The sequence below is a fragment of the Oncorhynchus mykiss genome, chromosome 17 (genome assembly GCF_013265735.2).
Source record: "Oncorhynchus mykiss isolate Arlee chromosome 17, USDA_OmykA_1.1, whole genome shotgun sequence".
NCBI classification, from domain to species: domain Eukaryota; kingdom Metazoa; phylum Chordata; class Actinopteri; order Salmoniformes; family Salmonidae; genus Oncorhynchus; species Oncorhynchus mykiss.
Window position 1 is genome coordinate 89,369,247 of NC_048581.1, and position 25,762 is coordinate 89,395,008.

Sequence of the window (25,762 nt, forward strand, 5' to 3'; positions counted from 1 at the left end):
GTAGGTAATACTGTAGTTACTGTAGGTAATACTGTAGGTAATACTGTAGTTACTGTAGGTAATACTGTAGTTACTGTAGGTAATACTGTAGGTAATACTGTAGTTACTGTAGGTAATACTGTAGTGACTGTATGTCACACTACAACACAGTGACTGGGGTGGAGTGTCTAATGAGTGTGTCAGGTTAGCACACAGACACAAACACACACACACACACATGAGGTAATGTCAACAGCCAGCCTGACACTCATTCTTGGTCTTGGCTGGTGAAATCCCCATAAGCCTCTTTCCTATCCTCACAGACAAAACGCTGTTAAAGTCATGTTTACTACGAAAATCCCCTGGCTTATCTGTCTGGTTTTCTCACAAAAGAAAGGCCCCTATTTGTTATTTGTCAGCACACTTTGAAAACTTATAGCAGCAGACATCTATTGCAACGCTCTCGATTACTATTTATTTACAAGATAATTACACGAATGGATGTAAACAGTGCTATCAGTTAATTCATTTAGAAAATAAATATTTGTAAGGGTACATCAGTTTCAGTAGACGACCGTGCCATACATACCCTGATTGGAGATAAGTAACGGACAACAAAACTTCTACTGCTACGTACAGCTATTTTCACTCACTGTCACGTCCTGACCATAGTTCCATTTTTAATGTCTCTGTTTTAGTTTGGTCAGGGCGTGAGTTGGGGTGGGCATTCTATGTTTTGTAGTCTAGGTTTTGTATTTCTATGTGTTTGGCCTGGTATGGTTCCCAATCAGAGGCAGCTGTCAATCGCTGTCTCTGATTGAGAACCATACTTACTCTTGCCCACATGGGTTTTGTGGGTAGTTATTTTCTGTTTTGTGTGTTTTGCACCTGACGGAGCTGTTTCGGTTGTTTTATTTTGTTCCTCGTTGTATTTAGTGTTCAGTTTATTAAAATAATGCTGAACACTTAGCACGCTGCATCTTGGTCCTCACCTTCTTCCAGCAACCGTCGTTACACTCACATCTACGGTAGCTGTAGTTAAATAGTTATAAATACAGTACCAGTCAAAGGTTTTAGAACACCTACTCATTCAAGAGTTTTTCTTTATTTTTTAAAACTATTTTCTACATTGTAAAATAATAGTGAAGACATCAAAACTATGAAATAACACATATGGAATCATATACAGTGCCTTGCGAAAGTATTCAGCCCCCTTGAGCTTTGCAACCTTTTGCCACATTTCAGGCTTCAAACATAAAGATATAAAACTGTATTTTGTTGTGAAGAATCAACAACAAGTGGGACACAATCATGAAGTGGAACGACATTTATTGGATATTTCAAACTTTTTTAACAAATCAAAAAAAATTGGGAGTGCAAAATTATTCAGCCCCCTTAAGTTAATACTTTGTAGCGCCACCTTTTGCTGCGATTACGGCTGTAAGTCGCTTGTGGTATGTCTCTATCAGTTTTGCACATCGAGAGACTGAAATTTTTTCCCATTCCTCCTTGCAAAACAGCTCGAGCTCAGTGAGGTTGGATGGACAGCATTTGTGAACAGCAGTTTTCAGTTCTTTCCACAGATTCTCGATTGGATTCAGGTCTGGACTTTGACTTGGCCATTCTAACACCTGGATATGTTTATTTTTGAACCATTCCATTGTAGATTTTGCTTTATGTTTTGGATCATTGTCTTGTTGGAAGACAAATCTCTGTCCCAGTCTCAGGTCTTTTGCAGACTCAGGTTTTCTTCCAGAATGGTCCTGTATTTGGCTCCATCCATCTTCCCATCAATTTTAACCATATTCCCTGTCCCTGCTGAAGAAAAGCAGGGCCAAACCATGATGCTGCCACCACCATGTTTGACAGTGGGGATGGTGTGTTCAGCTGTGTTGCTTTTACGCCAAACATAACATTTTGCATTGTTGCCAAAAAGTTCAATTTTGGTTTCATCTGACCAGAGCACCTTCTTCCACATGTTTGGTGTGTCTCCCAGGTGGCTTGTGGCAAACTTTAAACAACACTTTTTATGGACATCTTTAAGAAATGGCTTTCTTCTTGCCACTCTTCCATAAAGGCCAGATTTGTGCAATATACGACTGATTGTTGTCCTATGGACAGAGTCTCCCACCTCAGCTGTAGATCTCTGCAGTTCATCCAGAGTGATCATGGGCCTCTTGGCTGCATCTCTGATCAGTCTTCTCCTTGTATGAGCTGAAAGTTTAGAGGGACGGCCAGGTCTTGGTAGATTTGCAGTGGTCTGATACTCCTTCCATTTCAATATTATCGCTTGCACAGTGCTCCTTGGGATGTTTAAAGCTTGGGAAATATTTTTTGTATCCAAATCCGGCTTTAAACTTCTTCACAATAGTATCTCGGACCTGCCTGGTGTGTTCCTTGTTCTTCATGATGCTCTCTGCGCTTTTAACGGACCTCTGAGACTATCACAGTGCAGGTGCATTTATACGGAGACTTGATTACACACAGGTGGATTGTATTTATCATCATTAGTCATTTAGGTCAACATTGGATCATTCAGAGATCCTCACTGAACTTCTGGAGAGAGTTTGCTGCACTGAAAGTAAAGGGGCTGAATAATTTTGCACACCCAATTTTTCAGTTTTTGATTTGTTAAAAAAGTTTGAAATATCCAATAAATGTCGTTCCACTTCATGATTGTGTCCCACTTGTTGTTGATTCTTCACAAAAAAATACAGTTTTATATCTTTATGTTTGAAGCCTGAAATGTGGCAAAAGGTCGCAAAGTTCAAGGGGGCCGAATACTTTCGCAAGGCACTGTAGTAACCAAAAAACTGTTTAATAAATCAAAATATATTTTATATTCTTCAAAGTAGCCACCATTTGCCGTGATTCCAGCTTTGCACACTCTTGGCTTTCTCTCAACAAACTTCACCTGGAATGCTTCTCCAACAGTCTTGAAGGAGTTCCCACATATGCTGAGCACTTGTTGGCTGCTTTTCCTTCACTCTGCGGTCCAACTCATCCCAAACCATCTCAAATGGGTTGAGGTCGGGGGATTGTGGAGGCCAGGTCATCTGATGCAGTACTCCATCACTCTCCTTCTTAGTAAAATAGCCCTTACACAGCCTGGAGGTGTGTTGGGTCACATTGTCACAAAGTAGCATAACATGTTCTCTCTCTCTCTACTCAACAGACACCTAGGCCTGGATCTCGTACCCAGGAAGGATTTTGAGATGGTTGATGCAGAACAGATCAGCGTCTCAGACTTATACAAAATGGTAGGTACCACTGACCACTGTAGAAACTTATACAAAATGCTAGGTATAACGTTACCACTGAACGGGAATATGTGGTTGGTTTTTTTCCTACTAACTTAGTTGAATTCACGGACTAAGTCGCTCTGGATAAGAGCGTATGCTAAATAACCCAAATGTAAATGTTATACAGAATGCTAGGTGCCACTGGACAGACTGAATGTTTATTTATCTTATTTTACATGATGGTATAACAGCCAGATGGGGACTTTATCCAGGACATTGGGGGTGGGGGGGGTCACACACGAGTCATGTCTGTTGTCGGTGTATGGAATATGCAGAAACCTGGCTGAGCTTAGAAATGTGATATTTAGTGTTCAAATGTGATGATTTGCACATTAATCTAAATTCAATGTAGCTTTAACAACAGTTAATCTACAGCAGGTACCGTAAACCTAGTGGTGTTGTCATAACAACAGTTAATCTAGAGCAGGTACCGTAAACCTAGTGGTGTTGTCATAACAACAGTTAATCTAGAGCAGGTACCGTAAGCCTAGTGGTGTTGTCATAACAACAGGTACCGTAAGCCTAGTGGTGTTGTCATAACAACAGGTACCGTAAACCTAGTGGTGTTGCCATAACAACAGGTACTGTAAACCTAGTGGTGTTGCCATAACAACATTTAATCTAGAGCAGGTACCGTAAACCTAGTGGTGTTGCCATAACAACAGGTACTGTAAACCTAGTGGTGTTGCCATAACAACATTTAATCTAGAGCAGGTGCCGTAAACCTAGTGGTGTTGCCATAACAACAGGTACCGTAAACCTAGTGGTGTTGCCATAACAACAGGTACCGTAAACCTAGTGGTGTTGCCATAACAACAGGTACCGTAAACCTAGTGGTGTTGCCATAACAACAGGTACCGTAAGCCTAGTGGTGTTGTCATAACAACAGTTAATCTAGAGTAGGTACCATAAACCTAGTGGTGTTGTCATAACAACAGGTACCGTAAACCTAGTGGTGTTGCCATAACAACAGGTACCGTAAACCTAGTGGTGTTGTCATAACAACAGGTACCGTAAACCTAGTGGTGTTGTCATAACAACAGGTACCGTAAACCTAGTGGTGTTGCCATAACAACAGGTACTGTAAACCTAGTGGTGTTGTCATAACAACAGGTACCGTAAACCTAGTGGTGTTGCCATAACAACAGGTACCGTAAACCTAGTGGTGTTGTCAGAGCTCCTGCTTTGATAAAGGACCACTTGTTTTCATCACAGCAACAAAACTAAGCAAAAAGCTGATTGGTTCTTTGTTTCAACATGTCAATCATTAAGCCAGCTGAATATGTGGACCACAAACAACGTATTGGGAATTGGAATGGGGAATAGGGAATAGGGAATGGTGAATAGGCAATGGGGAATAGGGAATAGGAATGGGGAACAGGGAATTGTGAATAGGCAATGGGGAATGGGAATGGGGAACAGGGAATTGTGAATAGGCAATGGGGAATAGGGAATAGGAATGGGGAACAGGGAATTGTGAATAGGCAATGGGGAATGGGGAATAGGGAATAGGAATAGAGAATAGGGAATAGGAATGGTGAATAGGAACAGGGAATGCTGAATAGGGAATGGGAATGATGAATGAGAATGGGGAATATGAATGGGGAATGGGAATGAGGAATATGAATAGGAATGATGAATATGAATGGTGAATAGGAATGGGGAATAGGAATGGGGAATAGGAATGGTGGATAAGAACGGGTCTGACAGAGAGGGTAGATGGCAGAGTGGCAGGTCTGACAGAGAGGGTAGATGGCAGAGTGGCAGGTCTGACAGAGAGGGTAGATGGCAGAGTGGTAGGTCTGACAGAGAGGGTAGAGGTAGATGGCAGAGTGGCAGGTCTGACAGAGAGGGTAGAGGTAGATGGCAGAGTGGTAGGTCTGACAGAGAGGGTAGAGGTAGATGGCAGAGTGACAGGTCTGACAGAGAGGGTAGATGGCAGAGTGGTAGGTCTGACAGAGAGGGTAGATGGCAGAGTGGCAGGTCTGACAGAGAGGGTAGATGGCAGAGTGGTAGGTCTGACAGAGAGGGTAGATGTAGATGGTAGAGTGGCAGGTCTGACAGAGAGGGTAGAGGTAGATGGCAGAGTGGTAGGTCTGACAGAGAGGGTAGAGGTAGATGGCAGAGTGGTAGGTCTGACAGAGAGGGTAGAGGTAGTTGGCAGAGTGGTAGGTCTGACAGAGAGGGTAGAGGTAGTTGGTAGAGTGACAGGTCTGACAGAGAGGGTAGAGGTAGTTGGCAGAGTGACAGGTCTGACAGAGAGGGTAGAGGTAGTTGGCAGAGTGACAGGTCTGACAGAGAGGGTAGAGGTAGATGGCAGAGTGGCAGGTCTGACAGAGAGGGTAGAGGTAGATGGCAGAGTGGCAGGTCTGACAGAGAGGGTAGAGGTAGATGGCAGAGTGGCAGGTCTGACAGAGAGGGTAGAGGTAGATGGCAGAGTGGCAGGTCTGACAGAGAGGGTAGAGGTAGATGGCAGAGTGGCAGGTCTGACAGAGAGGGTAGAGGTAGATGGCAGAGTGGCAGGTCTGACAGAGAGGGTAGAGGTAGATGGCAGAGTGGCAGGTCTGACAGAGAGGGTAGAGGTAGATGGCAGAGTGGCAGGTCTGACAGAGAGGGTAGAGGTAGATGGCAGAGTGGCAGGTCTGACAGAGAGGGTAGAGGTAGATGGCAGAGTGGCAGGTCTGACAGAGAGAGTAGAGGTAGATGGCAGAGTGGCAGGTCTGACAGAGAGGGTAGAGGTAGATGGCAGAGTGGTAGGTCTGACAGAGAGGGTAGAGGTAGATGGTAGAGTGGTAGGTCTGACAGAGAGGGTAGAGGTAGATGGTAGAGTGGTAGGTCTGACAGAGAGGGTAGAGGTAGATGGCAGAGTGGTAGGTCTGACAGAGAGGGTAGAGGTAGATGGCAGAGTGGTAGGTCTGACAGAGAAGGTAGAGGTAGATGGCAGAGTGGTAGGTCTGACAGAGAGGGTAGATGGCAGAGTGGTAGGTCTGACAGAGAGGGTAGATGGCAGAGTGGTAGGTCTGACAGAGAGGGTAGAGGTAGATGGTAGAGTGGCAGGTCTGACAGAGAGGGTAGAGGTAGATGGTAGAGTGGTAGGTCTGACAGAGAGGGTAGAGGGTAGATGGCAGAGTGGTAGGTCTGACAGAGAGGGTAGATGGCAGAGTGGCAGGTCTGACAGAGAGGGTAGATGGCAGAGTGGTAGGTCTGACAGAGAGGGTAGATGGCAGAGTGGTAGGTCTGACAGAGAGGGTAGAGGTAGATGGCAGAGTGGTAGGTCTGACAGAGAGGGTAGATGGCAGAGTGGTAGGTCTGACAGAGAGGGTAGATGGCAGAGTGGTAGGTCTGACAGAGAGGGTAGATGGCAGAGTGGTAGGTCTGACAGAGAGGGTAGATGGCAGAGTGGTAGGTCTGACAGAGAGGGTAGATGGCAGAGTGGTAGGTCTCCGCTGTAAGAAACTAGACACATGACTAACTGAGGATGTCTGTCTCTCTCTCTCTCTCTCTCTGTCTCTCTCTCTCTCTCTCTCTCTCTCTCTCTCTGTCTCTCTCTGTCTCTCTCTCTCTCTCTCTCTCTCTCTCTCTTTCTCTCTCTCTCTCTCTCTCTCTCTCTCTCTCTCTCTCTCTCTCTCTCTCTCTCTCTATGTCTCTGTCTTTCTGTCTCTCTGTCTCTCTGTCTCTCTGTGTCTCTGTCTCTCTCTCTCTCTCTCTCTCTCTCTCTCAATTCAATTCAATTCAATTCAATTCAAGGGCTTTATTGGCATGGGAAACATGTGTTCACATTGCCAAAGCAAGTGAGGTAGATAATATATAATCTCTCTCTCTCGTTGCTGCAGCATCTGTCCAGCAGACACAGTGTCCAGCAAAGCACAACCCAGGTACAGCATACTCTCAGCAGTCGCTATGTATCACACACTGTCAGTACTGCATGACGATTACCTTCACAATGTGGAACCTTTGTTTAATAAACCAATGTTTTATTGTTCAAGTGTATTATTATCACGTCTCGTGATATTATACTCTGTTAACCCTACTCATGATGACCCATAACGACCCAGCATGGCCGACAGTAGACCTGACCTCCAGGGCTGTGTGTCGTGTCTCATCCCCAACAGGGTGACAGTGTGCGTCGGGGTCACGGTGTAGAGCCCTGTTGTATCCCCGTCCCTCACCACCTGTTCATCAATCTGAAGAGCTTCACCTACAACACCATGGGAGAAGATACAGACATCTTCTTCTCCCTCTACGACCTCAGGGAGGGGAATCACATCAGGTAAAGACAGGCTACTATAAAGCTAATGGTTTGGGTCTGTCTGACATGGGAGAAGAAGGGATTCTAGAAGGGATTCTAGACTTTCTAGGTGTGTGACGTAGCTGGTTTGATAAACTACTGTTAGGCTTTAGCGCTGCGGGCTAACACAGCAAGCATATCAGGTGGGGAGATTTCTCTAGTTTCTACAGTAGTGTGCTAAGATGCTAATGGTTGGGGTCTGAACACAGATCACCGGGATAGCTTATTTTTTACCTTTATTTATTAATCATTTATTTATTGAACATGTATTTATTGAACCTTTATTTAACGAGGCAAAGTCAGTTAAGAACAAAGTCATATTTACAATGACTGCCTACACCGCCCTATGGGACTCTCCAATCACGTCCGGTTGTGATACAGCCTGGATTTGAATCACTGAGATGCAGTGCCTTGGACCGCTGCGCCACTCGGGGAGCCCCACTAGCCAATACCGTATGACCTAAAGGAGGGCCGGCAGATAGATGGAGTGGTGATACGGTCAGGTTAAGGAACACTGTGATCCGACAACATCTATTCAGACTAGAAAAACACTTTGCTCCAGAGTCTTTTACGGAGGGCTGGTGGATCTGACATTAGCGTTCGCTAAGAATGTAATTCAGTATACATTTACCTGACAGTTAGTCCATGATGTTGAACCATCCGTACGGTAATGCACTAATGAATTATCAATAGCTTTGTTAATGAGATTTATAAATAATGTATGGTTGTTTTAATTATCAGAAAACACAATGAATAGCTAATGTGTATAATGACACTGATGTAGCGTAGGGTGTGTGTGTGTGTGTGTGTGTGTGTGTGTGTGTGTGTGTGTGTGTGTGTGTGTAACATGGCATGTGTCACACAGCTGGATAGTGCAGCTCACTGAGCACTTCCTTCTCTGGGGGGAGACAGAGAGGAGACATGAGGAGACATGAGGAGACAGAGAGGAGACAGAGAGGAGACATGAGAAGACAGAGAGGAGACAGAGAGGAGACATGAGGAGACAGAGAGGAGACATGAGAAGACAGAGAGGAGACAGAGAGGAGACATGAGAAGACAGAGAGGAGACAGGGAGGAGACATGAGAAGACAGAGAGGAGACAGAGAGGAGACATGGGGAGACAGAGAGGAGACATGGGGAGACAGAGAGGAGACAGGCAGAGAGGAGACAGAAAGAGACAGAGAGGAGACAGGCAGAGAGGAGACAGAGAGGAGACATGGGGAGACAGAGAGGAGACAGGCAGAGAGGAGACAGAAAGAGACAGAGAGGAGACAGGCAGAGAGGAGACAGAGAGGAGACGGAGAGGATAGGGTTTCATTATCTCCCTGCTTTCTCTGTCCTTCTTTCTCCCCATATTTAAACGAGCAGCAGGAACTGCGGCTGCCAAACACACACACACACACACACACAGCGGTCAGGCAGAGGAAAGCTGTTCAGCTGGTTTGACCTTGATAACCTGTTGTCTGGTATTATCATCTCCTCGCTGGTGGGTCTGACATCAAGCTCAGGCTACAAGAGGCAAATACATGTGTGTGTGTGTGTGTGTGTGTGTGTGTGTGTGTGTGTGTGTGTGTGTGTGTGTGTGTGTGTGTGTGTGTGTGTGTGTGTGTGTGTGTGTGTGTGGCAGCCTTTGTTCTGAGGGATATATGTTTTAAATGGATTCTGTCACTGAGAAGATCTAAATCATCCCACTGAAGATATTGACATGCTGCATGTCATCGTCACAGAACCCAGTAGATGTTTCTGTTGTAGGGGGACCTGTTTGATGGTAACACAGTAGAATCTGGGGACACTAGAAGAGGTACGCCTGGAGACCAAAGGAGCTGCAGTAGTTACCACGGAGACGTCGTTACCAAGGAGGCATATTTAAATAAATGTGGTCTGAAGTATATCTTTGCTTGTCAAATATCTATCATTTCACCGCCATCTCAGGCAGTCCTACCCACTCACAACCTGTCCATGGGTTTCAAGTTGTATTAGTTGTATGTACAGGATACACATGGTGTTAATCATCCAACCAAATGCATTCCTTCTGGACAATGTAACAACCATAAGAAACAATTATAAAAAATATGAACACGACTTTTGGGTCCAGTAAGGACAAACTATCATCAGAATATAAATAAGGACAAACTATCATCAGAATATAAATAAGGACAAACTATCATCAGAATATAAATAAGGACAAACTATCATCAGAATATAAATAAGGACAAACTATCATCAGAATATAAATAAGGACAAACTATCATCAGAATATAAATAAGGACAAACTATCATTTAACAGATTGCGGCTGGGACTCTATAGATTGCGTCTGGGACTCGATATCATGTTACCTACAGCTCATCTTCCCTGGGATGAGAGATTATCTATGTGACTGTTAGGATATCTATACCGCAGCTTGACAAAGCACCAGCCAGCTACCTTAGAAGACTTGAAACTATTTCCATGTGTTATCCTGGCTAAACACCCGCTAGCTAGTAGCTACCTCGGAGTGCCCAATTCAAACTATACGTTTGTTAGTAACATATTGCACCTCAGGAGAAGTTGCTAGATGTTTTTGTTTTCTGTTAGGATCTCTGGCTAAGCACCCGCTAGCTAGTAGCTACCTCGGAGTGCCCAATTCAAACTATACGTTTGTTAGTAACATATTGCACCTCAGGAGAAGTTGCTAGATGTTTTTGTTTTCTGTTAGGATCTCTGGCTAAGCACCCGCTAGCTAGTAGCTACCTCGGAGTGCCCAATTCAAACTATACGTTTGTTAGTAACATATTGCACCTCAGGAGAAGTTGCTAGATGTTTTTGTTTTCTGTTAGGATCTCTGGCTAAGCACCCGCTAGCTAGTAGCTACCTCAGAGTGCCCACTTTCAAACTATACGTTTGTTAGTAACATATTGCACCTCAGGAGAAGTTGCTAGATGTTTTTGTTTTCTGTTAGGATCTCTGGCTAAGCACCCGCTAGCTACCTCCGAGTGCTAGTTCAAACCATGAGTGTGTTATTAGCATTTGTGGCTGGTACTTGCACCTTGGAGTACCAATCATTCGACACAAAAAAAAGAAGCTGCCGTACTTTAGAACAATGGCCCATCAAAAAACATTTGTATTGAACAAAGGAAGTAGAAATGATCATGTGACTGGGTAGAAAGGGGTTTTAACGATTACCTGCTATCTAGGAGGAGACGTTACTCTACGGTCTATTCCCCCAGGACGCTGATTGCCTGGCTCTTTTTCCACCTTCCCTCGGGTTGGGTACAGTTACCTTAGTCTCCATTCCATTATTCACACTATCATTCCACTTAAAATATAGTCGTTTGAAACTGAGTACTGATATTTCCAGCAAATATATACGATTTCATATTTTGTTCCCCTCTGTGAGAGGAACTGATTCACTGCTGATGGCTTGTCCTTCCTGGACCCAATATATTTATATTCTGATGATAGTTTGTCCTTATTTATATTCTGATGATAGTTTGTCCTTATTTATATTCTGATGATAGTTTGTCCTTATTTATATTCTGATGATAGTTTGTCCTTATTTATATTCTGATGATAGTTTGTCCTTATTTATATTCTGATGATAGTTTGTCCTTATTTATATTCTGATGATAGTTTGTCCTTATTTATATTCTGATGATAGTTTGTCCTTATTTATATTCTGATGATAGTTTGTCCTTATTTATATTCTGATGATAGTTTGTCCTTTCTGGACCCAGCGTATTTATATTGTGATGATAGTTTGTCCTTATTTATATTCTGATGATAGTTTGTCCTTATTTATATTCTGATGATAGTTTGTCCTTTCTGGACCCAACATATTTACATTCTGATGATAGTTTGTCCTTACTGGACCCAAAATAATCTGCTGTGTATAGATAAAGATAGTACCTCATGGGTATCGTCTTCTTTTAGATGTCTTTGCTTTCTGTGAGTCACTGTGGAGCCGCACGCATGCAGCCATCCGACAAAATAAAAATATACAGAAAGACATATCCCCCTCTGACAGCATCATGCCCCCCCCTGACAACATCATGCCCCCCTCTGACAGCATCATGCCCCCCTCTGAGTCAAACGGTTGCATACAGTGTTGGCGTGTGTGTTTCTGTCTGTGTGTGTGTGCGCGTGTGTGTGTTTCTGTGTGACATGTATGTGTGCGTGTGTGTATATGTGTGTGTGTGTATATGTGTGTGTGTGTGCTAGGGATGTGTCAAATGTAAACATTTTCTTAAGGTTTAAATGTTTAAACAATAAGAAAAAAATACATATAATGATGTGAATTCACAATTCAGAGAACGGTCCTGTTATTGACCACTAGGGGGCAGTGCAGTTCAATCTACCTCAGTCCTGGCTACCAGACCGCGCTCACCTTACTGCTGTCCACCACCCACTCAGCAACCATGGTAGTAAATTCTGTTTGAGGTTCTCTGCAGTAGGCTTCTCCTCCATGTTCCCAGTTGTCAGGACAGGGGAATTCATGTCCCACTTCTCACCAATGTGATGGCTGGTAGCAGTGACGTATGACAGCGTGTTCATAGACGTCCACCAATCTGTTGTTCATGACACATATTTTGTTTGAGAGCTCGCGCTTTGTACTTGCAGAGAAAACATCGTACTATGTCTCCATCGTGGCCGTCACGGTTTTTCAACATGGCGTCTTGTAGTCTGGTTCTAGATATGCCATTAAGGTATTGAAGGAGACATCCTCTACCATTTGACAATGGCTGCATGTCAACTGCAATCATTTCTGCAATCAGAGCTGGGATTTTCTCACTCCATCACATCACAGCACCGATTATAGAAATGACTGCAGTTAACATGCATCCATTGTCAAATGGTATAAGAAGCTTCGGCCCCGAGTCTCGGGTCTGGAGCGTGACATCACTAACTCTGATGGTCGGCTGCTGATAGGAACCTAGTGGTGCCAAAAGCTCTGGTCTGGAGCATGACATCACTAACTCTGATGGTCGGCTGCTGATAGGAACCTAGTGGTGCCAAAAGCTCTGGTCTGCCCTAGAACTCCTATGCAAATTACGATCTCCAGAACAGCCCAACATTTTTATTTTGGGCTCTAAAATGTGTTTAAGTTTGAATTCTGACTACTAGATATTTAATTAAATAGTGATCCATTCTGACTACTACATATCTAATTAAATAGTGATCCATTCTGACTACTACATATTTAATTAAATAGTGATCCATTCTGACTACTAGATATTTAATTAAAAAGTGATCCATTCTGACTACTACATTTGTCGTCAGACAGGACCACGTGCTGACACTGACCAATCACGGGCCAGCAGGCTACTCTCAGGCAGGATGAAAACGACAACATGATTCTTTGCTAGTTAAGGCCACTTTCACCGTGATCCAAAAGCAATTTTTTTTGGTGCCATTCAGCCCCATCCAGCAATATGCTGCTATCCTTAGATGGTCTCTATGTCTTTGCGAAGGTTTGGTTTAGAACATATACTGCATGTTTTTTTTTTGTTTTTTTTTCCTGGCCAATGACAGTTCGAATCCAAAGTGTGTTGTGGGGGATTCTAAATAGTGTGACTTGACATCCCATCGCAGGAAATTGCATTGGAAATGCAGCAAACGGTAGATTTTCTTTCTTATTTCAGTGAGAAGTTTATGGTCAGACTGAACAAGAATGGAGGTCCCAAAAATCCAGAAAAGGTTGACCGACTGTGTGCTCTCTTCACGGTGAGCTCACCAGACACATCCATCCCCCATCCGCCCCAATAGCATCACAATCAACATTTATGTGATCATCAAACAATAGTTTCCATAATGGTTATTGGCTTTATCACCCCTTACATAACTAAGTCATGTATTTAACTGTTTACTCTGGCCTTTATCACCCCTTACACAACTAAGTAATATACTTAACTGTTTACTCTGGCCTTTATCACCCCTTACACAACTAAGTCATGTATTTAACTGTCTACTCTGCAGGATCTAAGCAATAAGGACATGAAGCGGGACCTGTACATTGTTTCCCAAGTCATCAGAACTGGTAAGACATGATGTCTAGAATTTGATTTGGTCTCATTGAGGGTAAAACAGTATGCTGCGTCTGTTTTAATTTCAGGATATAGGCTTGGGAGGGTTGCCCCTCTCCTCCTGAAAAAGGCCAGGAACATCCTTAAGTGGCCTCGTGTAACTTTTGTGTTATCTTTCCTTGGCTGGCTCTGAATGTGCAGAACAGTCCACCTTTGAGCACAAATTACAGCTTTCATACAAAGCATGAGCACACCAGTTGAACACGCCAGTTGAGCACGCCAGTTGAGCACGCCAGTTGAGCACACCAGTTGAGCACGCCAGTTGAGCACGCCAGTTGAGCACGCCAGTTGAGCATGCCAGTTGAGCACACCAGGCCCTATATCTATCTCAGTGATTCTCTTCCTCTGGATCCCGACTCCAGTTTCTAACTGTACACTCAGCTGTCCCCATAGGAGACACCTTTAAAGAACCATTGTTGGATCCAGGTAGAACCCCTTTTGGTTACAAGTAGAATCATGTTGAGTTCCGTGTAGAACCCTTTCCACAGAGGGTTCTATATGTAAAACTGTTCCAGTATCATACAGTAACTCTTCCTCTAGCTTTCTGCTCGATGTTATTTCCCTACGCTAGCTGTCTGCTCAGATCCAGAAGTACAGAACCAAGCACCTGAGGTGACGTTTAGGATGCGACAGGCACACAAATTAACTGATGTGACTACAGACAGACAGACAGACAGGCAGACAGGCAGACAGGCAGACAGGCAGACAGACAGACAGACAGGCAGGCAGGCAGGCAGGCAGGCAGACAGACAGACAGACAGACTAAGCTGGGGTGTGATTAGATAGCTGAGTCATGTATTTATTTTACAGTACTTTTCTGCCCCTTGTGGCTCAGTTGGGTAGAGCATGGTGCTTGTAACACGCAAGGTTGTGGATTCGATTCCCACGAGGGACCAATATGACTCACTACTGTAAGTGGCTCTGGATCAGAGAGTCTGCTAAATGACTCACTGCTGTAAGTGGCTCTGGATCAGCGAGTCTGCTAAATGTCTCACTGCTGTAAGTAGCTCTGGATCAGACAGTCTGCTAAATGACTCACTGCTGTAAGTGGCTCTGGATCAGAGAGTCTGCTAAATGATTCACTGCTGTAAGTGACTATGGATCAGAGAGTCTGTTAAATGACTCCCTGCTCTAAGTGGCTCTGGATCAGAGAGTCTGTTAAATGACTCCCTGCTCTAAGTGGCTCTGGATCAGAGAGTCTGCTAAATGACTCACTACTGTAATTCTCTCCGGATAAGAGCGTCTGCTAAATGACTCCCTGCTCTAAGTGGCTCTGGATCAGAGAGTCTGCTAAATGATTCACTGCTGTAAGTGACTATGGATCAGAGAGTCTGTTAAATGACTCCCTGCTCTAAGTGACTATGGATCAGAGAGTCTGTTAAATGACTCCCTGCTCTAAGTGGCTCTGGATCAGAGCGTCTGTTAAATGACTCACTGCTGTAAGTGGCTCTGGATCAGAGAGTCTGCTAAATGACTCAAATATAATTATAAACTGGGTGGTTCGAGCCCTGAATGCTGATTGGCTGACAGCCATATATCAGACCGTATAACAGGTATGACAAAACATATATTTTTACTGCTCCAATAAGGCACCTCGGAGTTTGTGATATATGGTCAATATACCACGGCTGATTGCTGTATCCAGGCACTCCACGTTGCGTCGTGCATAAGAACAGCCCTTAGCCGTGGTATATTGGCCGTATACCACACCTCCTCGGACCTTATTGCTTAAATATCATGACTTGGTATGTACTACATACTGTACGTACTCAAATATTACTTTGGTCTTATTGTGTGTGTGTGTGTGTGTGTGTGTGTGTGTGTGTGTGTGTGTGTGTGCGCGTTTGTGTGCGTTTGTGTGCGTTTGTGTGCGTTTGTGTGTGTGTGTGTGTGTGCGTGCGTGTGTGCGCGCGCGCAGGTCGGATGCTGCTGAATGACACTAAGAAGGGTCCTCCTCACGTCCAGTACAGAAGGCCGTACGGCTGTGCGGTTCTGGCCATGAGTGATGTCCTACAGACCATCTCAGAACTAAAGGAGGAGAAGGACTTTGTTCTCAAAGTCTACACGTGAGTGACACGCAGGCACACACACACACACACACACACACACACACACTGTTGTACCGTATGAAATTATATAATTGTATTTTAACTGATTCACGTCCTGATCGCCGTCCACCGTTAGACTCAGTAACGTCCTGATCGCCGTCCACCGTTAGACTGATTCACGTCCTGATCGCCGTCCACTGTTAGACTCAGTAACGTCCTGATCGCCGTCCACCGTTAGACTGATTCACGTCCTGATCGCCGTCCACCGTTAGACTCAGTAACGTCCTGATCGCCGTCCACTGTTAGACTCAGTAACGTCCTGATCGCCGTCCACCGTTAGACTGATTCACGTCCTGATCGCCGTCCACCATTAGACTGATTCACGTCCTGATCGCCGTCCACCATTAGACTGATTCACGTCCTGATCGCCGTCCACCGTTAGACTCAGTAACGTCCTGATCGCCGTCCACTGTTAGACTCAGTCATAATGGAAAAGGAAACAAACACAGTTTCTCCCAACAGCAATAGACCACTAATAGCCATAGAGAAATCAGCACATTAAAATTGTGTGATGATTATGCCAATGTTATAGAAATCTGGCTACATTTGTTTTGTGGATGTGTGCATTTCTAAGGCTTTTGTCTTTGGAAAAATGCCATCACAACAGAAATGGCTAAGTCGTGCTCTGTTTCGCTCGTTAAGCCCTTATGGTGCTCCCGTCACACAGTCTAATGTGTTTACTATGGAAATGAAGGAGAACCTGAATGCTGATTAAGTCAGAATAGAAGAAAAACTAATTTAGGAACTGCCTGTTGTTAATGTTTCATTGTCCTTACTCGTTTTTCCACAAGTGAAATTGTTAATTGCATTAAGGGTAAAAAGCACTTTGTGACAGATGTCGATGTACAGTAACAGTCAAACGTTTGGACACACCGACTCATTTAAGGATTTTTCATTATTTTTTACATTTTTTTTTATAGATTGTAGAATAATAGTGAAGACATCAAAACTATGAAATAACACATATTGTAATTGTAAAAATAAAGAAAACCCCCAGAAATGAGTAGGTGTGTCCAAACTTTTGACTGGTACTGTCAGTAGGGTTTTATAGAGATACATGTTGATATACTGTCAGTAGGAATATTTACAGTGGCTTGTGAAAGTATTCATCCCCTTGGCATTTATCCTATTTTGTTGCCTTACAACCTGGAATTAAAATATATTTTGGGGGGGGGTTGTATCATTTGATTTACACAACATGCCTACCATTTTGAAGATGCAACATTTTTAAATAAGACAAAAATACAGAAAACTTGAGAGTGCGTAACTATTCACCCCCCCCCCCCCCCAAAAAAAAAAGCAATACTTTGTAGTAGTATGTCCCTATAAGCTTGGCACATCTAGCCACTGGGATTTTTGCCCATTCTTCAAACTGCTCCAGCTCCTTCAAGTTGGATGGGTTCTGCTGGTGTACAGCAATCTTTAAGTTATACCACAGGTTATCAATTGGATTGGGGTCTGGGCTTTGACTAGGCCATTCCAAGACATTTAAATGTTTCCCCTTAAACCATTCGAGTGTTGCTTTAGAAATATGTTTAGGATCATTGTCCTGTTAGAAGGTGAACCTCTGTCCCAGTCTCACATCTCTGGAAGACTGATTCCTCAAGAATTTCCCTGTATTTAGCGCCATCCATCATTCCTTCAATTCTGACCAGTTTCCCAGTCCCTGCATATGAAAAACATCCTAACATCATGATGCTGCCACCACCATGCTTCACTGTGGGGATGGTGTTCTAGGGGTGATGAGAGGTGTTGGATTTGCGCCAGACATAGCGTTTTCCATGATGGCCAAAAAGTTAAATTTTAGTCTCATCTGACCAGAGTACCTTATTCTTAAATATGTTTGAGGAGTCTCCCACATGCCTTTTGGTGAACACCAAACTTGTTTTCTTATTTTTGTCTTTAAACAATGGCTTTTTTCAGGCCACTCTTCTTTAAAGCCCAGCTCTGTGGAGTATACGGCTTAAAGTGGTCCTATGGACAGACACTTCAATCTCCTCTGTGGAGCTTTGCAGCTCCTTCGGGGTTATCTTTGGTCTCTTTGTTGCCTCTTTGATTAATTCCCTCCTTGCCTGGTCTGTGAGTTTTGGTGGGCGGCCCTCTCTTGGCAGGTTTGTTGTGGTGACATGTTCTTTCCATTTTTAATAATGTATTCAATGGTGCTCCGTGGGATGTTCAACATTTCTAATATTTTTGTATAACCCAACCCTGATCTGTACTTCTCCACAACTTTGTCCCTGACCTGTTTGGAGAGCTCCTTGGTCTTCATATTGCTTCTTGCTTGGTGGTGCCCCTTGCTTAGTGGTGTTGCAGACTCTGGGGCCTTTCAGAACAGGTGTATATATACTGAGATCATGTGACAGATCATGTGACACTTAGATTGCACACAGGTGGACTTTAACTAATTGTGTGACTTCTGAAGGTAATTGGTTGCACCAGATCTTATTTAGGGGCTTCATAGCAAAGGGGGTGAATACACATGCACGCACCACTTTTCCGTTTTTTTATCTTTTAGGATTTTTTTAAACAAGTTATTTTTTTTCATTTCACTTGACCTATTTGGACTATTTTGCGTATGTCCATTACATGAAATCCATATAAAAATCAATTTAAACTATAGGTTGTAATTCAACAACATAGGAAAAATGCCAAGGGGAGTGAATACTTTTGCAAGGCACTGTAGATACATGTTGATATACTGTCAGTAGGGATATATAGATACATGTGTTTCATCTGATTTATTTATTGGTTGAATAATTGATTGATTTAACTCTACTATAAGATGATTAGTTAGTTATCTTGATCTCTCTCTCCCTCTCGCTCTCTCCATTTCGCTCTCTGCCTCTCCCTTTCGCTCTCTTCCTCTCCCTCTCTCTCTCTCCCTCTCGCTCTCTCACGCTCTGCCTCTCTCTCCCCCCTCTTTCTCTCTCTCTCTCCCTCTCTCTCTCCCACTTTCTCGCTCTCTCTCCCTCTTTCTCTCTCTCTTTCCCTCTTTCTCTCTCTCTCCCTCCCTCTCGCTCTCTCCCTCTCCCTCTTTCTCTATATCTCTGCCTCTTCCTCTCACTTTCTGCCTCTCCCTCGCTCTCTCCCTCTTTCTCTCTTTCTCCCTCTCTCTATTCTTCTCTCGCTCTTTCCCTCTCTCTCTCTCTCTCTCTCTCTCTCTCTCTCCTCTCCCTTTCGCTCTCTGCCTCTCCCTCTCTCCCTCTCACTCTCTCTTGCTCTCTTTCTCTCTCTCTCTCTCTGATTGTGCAAAGTCATGTGTAACTTGGTATCAAAGACTTGTCTTCTAGCTGGGTATTAGGATTAGGTACTCTAGGAGATGTTTTAGAGAAGAGGCAGAGGCCAGCGTTTTTCTTGGTCAGAACACAAGTGGATATTGGCTCCGTGGTGTGTATTTAGATCTGGGTTGTCAAAGGGGTCCGATCCGGCCCACAGGTGGTTTGAGTAAAACATTTCAATATCCTTTAAAGTGACTCAAACCAAATCTAAACTATGTAGAAGTGATCAAGGACCTACAATCATACAGTATCTTGATTGTGTCCAGCTCACTAATAATAACCCAAATGAAAGCTAGACAGTCAGGGAGAATCAAACATTCTAAAAAACAATGGATAGAGGATGTACATTTTTTAGGGCGAGGAAATATAAACGTTTTTCGGACCTTGTTGACGACCGAATGCGGCCCCCTAGGAAACCCCTGGCTCAGATCATTAAATCTAAACGAATGTAATGTTAAATGTTTTAGGATATTTCCGTACCAGTTGCCGTACCAGGTGGTGATACAGCCTGACAGGATGCTCTCGATTGTGCATCTGTAAAAGTTTGTCAGTGTTTTAGGTGACAAGCCAAATTTCTTCAGCATCCTGAGGTTGAAGAGGCATTGCTGCACCTTCTTCACGACGCTGTCTGTGTGGGTGGACCAATTCAGTTTGTCCGTGATGTGTCCTCCGAGGAACTTAAAGCTTACTACCCTCACCACTACTGTCCCTTTGATGTGGATAGGGGGATGCTCCCTCTGCTGTTTCCTGAAGTCTAAGATCATCTCCTCTGTTTTGTTGACGTTGAGTGTGAGGCTATTTTCCTGACACCACACTCCAAGGGCCCTCACCTCCTCCCTGTAGGCCGTCTCATTGTTGTTGGTAATCAAGCCTACCACTGTAGTGTCGTCTGCAAACTTGATGATTGTGTTGGAGGCGTGCATGGCCACGCAGTCATGGGTAAACAGGGAGTACAGGAGAGGGCTGAGCACGCACCCTTGTGGGGCCCCAGTGTTGAGGATCAGCAGGGTGGAGATGTTGTTACCTACCCTCACCACCTGGGGGCGGCCGGTCAGGAAGTCCAGGACCCAGTTGCACAGGGCTGGGTTTGAGACCCAGAATTTCGAGCTTAATTACGAGTTTGGAGGGTTCTATAGGGGTACGAGTTTGGAGGGTACGATCTGTGGATTAGTGCCTGGCTCTGTGCTGCTGGGTATTAGGTATCCATGGTGATCTGTGGATTAGTGCCTGGCTCTGTGCTGCTGGGTATTAGGTATCCATGGTGATCTGTGGATTAGTGCCTGGCTCTGTGCTGCTGGGTATTAGGTATCCATGGTGATCTGTGGATTAGTACCTGGCTCTGTGCTGCTGAGTATTAGGTATCCATGGTGATCTGTGGATTAGTGCCTGGCTCTGTGCTGCTGGGTATTAGGTATCCATGGTGATCTGTGGATTAGTGCCTGGCTCTGTGCTGCTGAGTATTAGGTATCCATGGTGATCTGTGGATTAGTGCCTGGCTCTGTGCTGCTGAGTATTAGGTATCCATGGTGATCTGTGGATTAGTACCTGGCTCTGTGCTGCTGGGTATTAGGTATCCATGGTGATCTGTGGATTAGTACCTGGCTCTGTGCTGCTGAGTATTAGGTATCCATGGTGATCTGTGGATTAGTACCTGGCTCTGTGCTGCTGAGTATTAGGTATCCATGGTGATCTGTGGATTAGTGCCTGGCTCTGTGCTGCTGAGTATTAGGTATCCATGGTGATCTGTGGATTAGTGCCTGGCTCTGTGCTGCTGGGTATTAGGTATCCATGGTGATCTGTGGATTAGTACCTGGCTCTGTGCTGCTGGGTATTAGGTATCCATGGTGATCTGTGGATTAGTGCCTGGCTCTGTGCTGCTGGGTATTAGGTATCCATGGTGATCTGTGGATTAGTGCCTGGCTCTGTGCTGCTGGGTATTAGGTATCCATGGTGATCTGTGGATTAGTGCCTGGCTCTGTGCTGCTGAGTATTAGGTATCCATGGTGATCTGTGGATTAGTACCTGGCTCTGTGCTGCTGAGTATTAGGTATCCATGGTGATCTGTGGATTAGTACCTGGCTCTGTGCTGCTGGGTATTAGGTATCCATGGTGATCTGTGGATTAGTACCTGGCTCTGTGCTGCTGGGTATTAGGTATCCATGGTGATCTGTGGATTAGTGCCTGGCTCTGTGCTGCTGGGTATTAGGTATCCATGGTGATCTGTGGATTAGTGCCTGGCTCTGTGCTGCTGAGTATTAGGTATCCATGGTGATCTGTGGATTAGTACCTGGCTCTGTGCTGCTGGGTATTAGGTATCCATGGTGATCTGTGGATTAGTACCTGGCTCTGTGCTGCTGAGTATTAGGTATCCATGGTGATCTGTGGATTAGTACCTGGCTCTGTGCTGCTGGGTATTAGGTATCCATGGTGATCTGTGGATTAGTACCTGGCTCTGTGCTGCTGGGTATTAGGTATCCATGGTGATCTGTGGATTAGTGCCTGGCTCTGTGCTGCTGGGTATTAGGTATCCATGGTGATCTGTGGATTAGTGCCTGGCTCTGTGCTGCTGGGTATTAGGTATCCATGGTGATCTGTGGATTAGTACCTGGCTCTGTGCTGCTGGGTATTAGGTATCCATGGTGATCTGTGGATTAGTACCTGGCTCTGTGCTGCTGGGTATTAGGTATCCATGGTGATCTGTGGATTAGTACCTGGCTCTGTGCTGCTGAGTATTAGGTATCCATGGTGATCTGTGGATTAGTGCCTGGCTCTGTGCTGCTGGGTATTAGGTATCCATGGTGATCTGTGGATTAGTGCCTGGCTCTGTGCTGCTGAGTATTAGGTATCCATGGTGATCTGTGGATTAGTACCTGGCTCTGTGCTGCTGGGTATTAGGTATCCATGGTGATCTGTGGATTAGTACCTGGCTCTGTGCTGCTGAGTATTAGGTATCCATGGTGATCTGTGGATTAGTACCTGGCTCTGTGCTGCTGAGTATTAGGTATCCATGGTGATCTGTGGATTAGTGCCTGGCTCTGTGCTGCTGGGTATTAGGTATCCATGGTGATCTGTGGATTAGTACCTGGCTCTGTGCTGCTGAGTATTAGGTATCCATGGTGATCTGTGGATTAGTACCTGGCTCTGTGCTGCTGAGTATTAGGTATCCATGGTGATCTGTGGATTAGTGCCTGGCTCTGTGCTGCTGGGTATTAGGTATCCATGGTGATCTGTGGATTAGTACCTGGCTCTGTGCTGCTGAGTATTAGGTATCCATGGTGATCTGTGGATTAGTGCCTGGCTCTGTGCTGCTGAGTATTAGGTATCCATGGTGATCTGTGGATTAGTACCTGGCTCTGTGCTGCTGAGTATTAGGTATCCATGGTGATCTGTGGATTAGTACCTGGCTCTGTGCTGCTGGGTATTAGGTATCCATGGTGATCTGTGGATTAGTGCCTGGCTCTGTGCTGCTGGGTATTAGGTATCCATGGTGATCTGTGGATTAGTACCTGGCTCTGTGCTGCTGAGTATTAGGTATCCATGGTGATCAGTGGATTAGTGCCTGGCTCTGTGCTGCTGAGTATTAGGTATCCATGGTGATCTGTGGATTAGTACCTGGCTCTGTGCTGCTGGGTATTAGGTATCCATGGTGATCTGTGGATTAGTGCCTGGCTCTGTGCTGCTGGGTATTAGGTATCCATGGTGATCTGTGGATTAGTACCTGGCTCTGTGCTGCTGAGTATTAGGTATCCATGGTGATCTGTGGATTAGTACCTGGCTCTGTGCTGCTGGGTATTAGGTATCCATGGTGATCTGTGGATTAGTGCCTGGCTCTGTGCTGCTGGGTATTAGGTTAGATTATGTAGATGAGAGGCAGTTTGTGGTTAGATTATGTAGATGAGAGGCAGTTTGTGGTTAGATTATGTAGATGAGAGGCAGTTTGTGGTTAGATTATGTAGATGAGAGGCAGTTTGTGGTTAGATTATGTAGATGAGAGGCAGTTTGCGGTTAGAATATGTAGATGAGAGAGAGTTTGTGGTTAGATGATGTAGATGAGAGGCAGTTTGTGGTTAGATTATGTAGATGAGAGGCAGTTTGTGGTTAGATTATGTAGATGAGAGGCAGTTTGTGGTTAGATTATGTAGATGAGAGGCAGTTTGTGGTTAGATTATGTAGATGAGAGGCAGTTTGTGGTTAGATTATGTAGATTATGTAGATGAGGCAGTTTGTGGAGTCTCCGCTGCCCCTCTCACCCACACACACACACACACACACACACACACACACACACACACACACACACACACACACACACACACACACACACACACACACACACACACACACACACACACACACACACACACACACACACACACACATACACATCCAGCATGCTGTCCTTCACACTTTCATCCACTTTGCTTTCCTGTAAAATGTAGGTAATCTTACCCAGAGTGCTGTGCAGCACAGCCAGCTCACCCGCTCAGGGCTCTCAGCGGGACAGATACATATCACTGAGATCATGTGGTGAAGAGTGTTCGCGTGTGTGTTGTGTGTGTGTGTGTGTGTGTGTGTGTGTGTGTTGCAGTATGGGGGAAAGGGAACCAGAGACCGGCTAGAGGACAGACAGACAGAGATACAGGCAGACAGACAGACAGAAAGACGTGCATACAGACAGACAGACAGAGAGGCAGGCAGGCAGGCAGGACAGGGCAGGGCAGGGCAGGGCAGGGCAGACAGACAGACAGACAGACAGACAGACAGACAGACAGACAGACAGACAGACAGACAGACAGACAGACAGACAGAGACTGCAGGCTATACTATATATTGTTGCTAGCAGGATCTCATCACTCATTCATGTACTGCAGTAATCTTGGACGATGACAGATAATGATGCTGAATGGTGCAGTAGTATTGGACGATGACAGATAATGATGCTGAATGGTGCAGTAATCTTGGACGATGACAGATAATGATGCTGAATGGTGCAGTAGTATTGGACGATGACAGATAATGATGCTGAATGGTGCAGTAGTATTGGACGATGACAGATAATGATGCTGAATGGTGCAGTAGTATTGGACGATGACAGATAATGATGCTGAATGGTGCAGTAGTATTGGACGATGACAGATAATGATGCTGAATGGTGCAGTAGTATTGGACGATGACAGATAATGATGCTGAATGGTGCAGTAGTATTGGACGATGACAGATAATGATGCTGAATGGTGCAGTAGTATTGGACGATGACAGATAATGATGCTGAATGGTGCAGTAGTATTGGACGATGACAGATAATGATGCTGAATGGTGCAGTAGTATTGGACGATGACAGATAATGATGCTGAATGGTGCAGTAGTATTGGACGATGACAGATAATGATGCTGAATGGTGCAGTAGTATTGGACGATGACAGATAATGATGCTGAATACTGCTTTACCTAGGTTCTGAATCAACTAGGTGGTCATAGTTCTACTACCTAGGTTCTGAATCAACTAGGTGGTCATAGTTCTACTACCTAGGTTCTGAATCAACTAGGTGGTCATAGTTCTACCTAGGTTCTGAATCAGCTAGGTAGTCATAGTTCTACCTAGGTTCTGAATCAACTAGGTGGTCATAGTTCTACCTAGGTTCTGAATCAACTAGGTGGTCATAGTTCTACCTAGGTTCTGAATCAGCTAGAAGGGTGGTCATAGTTATACCTAGGTTCTGAATCAGCTAGGTAGTCATAGTTCTACCTAGGTTCTGAATCAGCTAGGTAGTCATAGTTCTACCTAGGTTCTGAATCAACTAGGTGGTCATAGTTCTACCTAGGTTCTGAATCAGCTAGAGGGGTGGTCATAGTTCTACCTAGGTTCTGAATCAGCTAGGTAGTCATAGTTCTACCTAGGTTCTGAATCAGCTAGGTAGTCATAGTTCTACCTAGGTTCTGAATTAGCTAGGTAGTCATAGTTCTACCTAGGTTCTGAATCAGCTAGGTGGTCATAGTTCTACCTAGGTTCTGAATCAGCTAGGTGGTCATAGTTCTACCTAGGTTCTGAATCAGCTAGGTGGTCATAGTTCTACCTAGGTTCTGAATCAACTAGGTGGTCATAGTTCTACCTAGGTTCTGAATCAGCTAGGTAGTCATAGTTCTACCTAGGTTCTGAATCAGCTAGGTGGTCATAGTTCTACCTAGGTTCTGAATCAACTAGGTGGTCATAGTTCTACCTAGGTTCTGAATCAACTAGGTGGTCATAGTTCTACCTAGGTTCTGAATCAGCTAGAGGGGTGGTCATAGTTCTACCTAGGTTCTGAATCAGCTAGGTAGTCATAGTTCTACCTAGGTTCTGAATCAGCTAGGTAGTCATAGTTCTACCTAGGTTCTGAATCAACTAGGTGGTCATAGTTCTACCTAGGTTCTGAATCAACTAGGTGGTCATAGTTCTACCTAGGTTCTGAATCAACTAGGTGGTCATAGTTCTACCTAGGTTCTGAATCAACGAGAGGGGTGGTCAGGCTACATCAGTCATACAGTATAGATAAAGAGTTTGTCCTGTGGGTTTCTGTCTGAATGTTCAGAGAGCAGTCGCTGTCGCTATGCGTATGAATGAAGTAGGTGCTAGTGTAAGCATTTTATATATCCAGACATGGTTTTACTAACCTTGGCTAGTCTTTGTTGAGTTTATATCAGATGTCTAGATACTCATTCACACAATTTATATTATATTGGTTTTAGTCATTGTACTGAAAAATAATC

General features: G+C 44.5%; 1 protein-coding gene across 1 annotated transcript in view; it reads left to right on the top strand.

Annotated features, from left to right (window-relative positions):
• The window catches only part of LOC110493302 (dedicator of cytokinesis protein 3), a 359,646-nt gene that overhangs the window by 206,497 nt on the left and 127,387 nt on the right, over window positions 1–25,762 (top strand). The window contains exons 7-12 of the mRNA XM_036950940.1: window positions 3,155–3,239; window positions 7,115–7,156; window positions 7,394–7,551; window positions 13,189–13,270; window positions 13,523–13,583; window positions 15,548–15,695. Coding sequence (XP_036806835.1) covers window positions 3,155–3,239; window positions 7,115–7,156; window positions 7,394–7,551; window positions 13,189–13,270; window positions 13,523–13,583; window positions 15,548–15,695 — 576 coding nt within the window. The remainder of the gene's footprint in view (window positions 1–3,154; window positions 3,240–7,114; window positions 7,157–7,393; window positions 7,552–13,188; window positions 13,271–13,522; window positions 13,584–15,547; window positions 15,696–25,762) is intronic.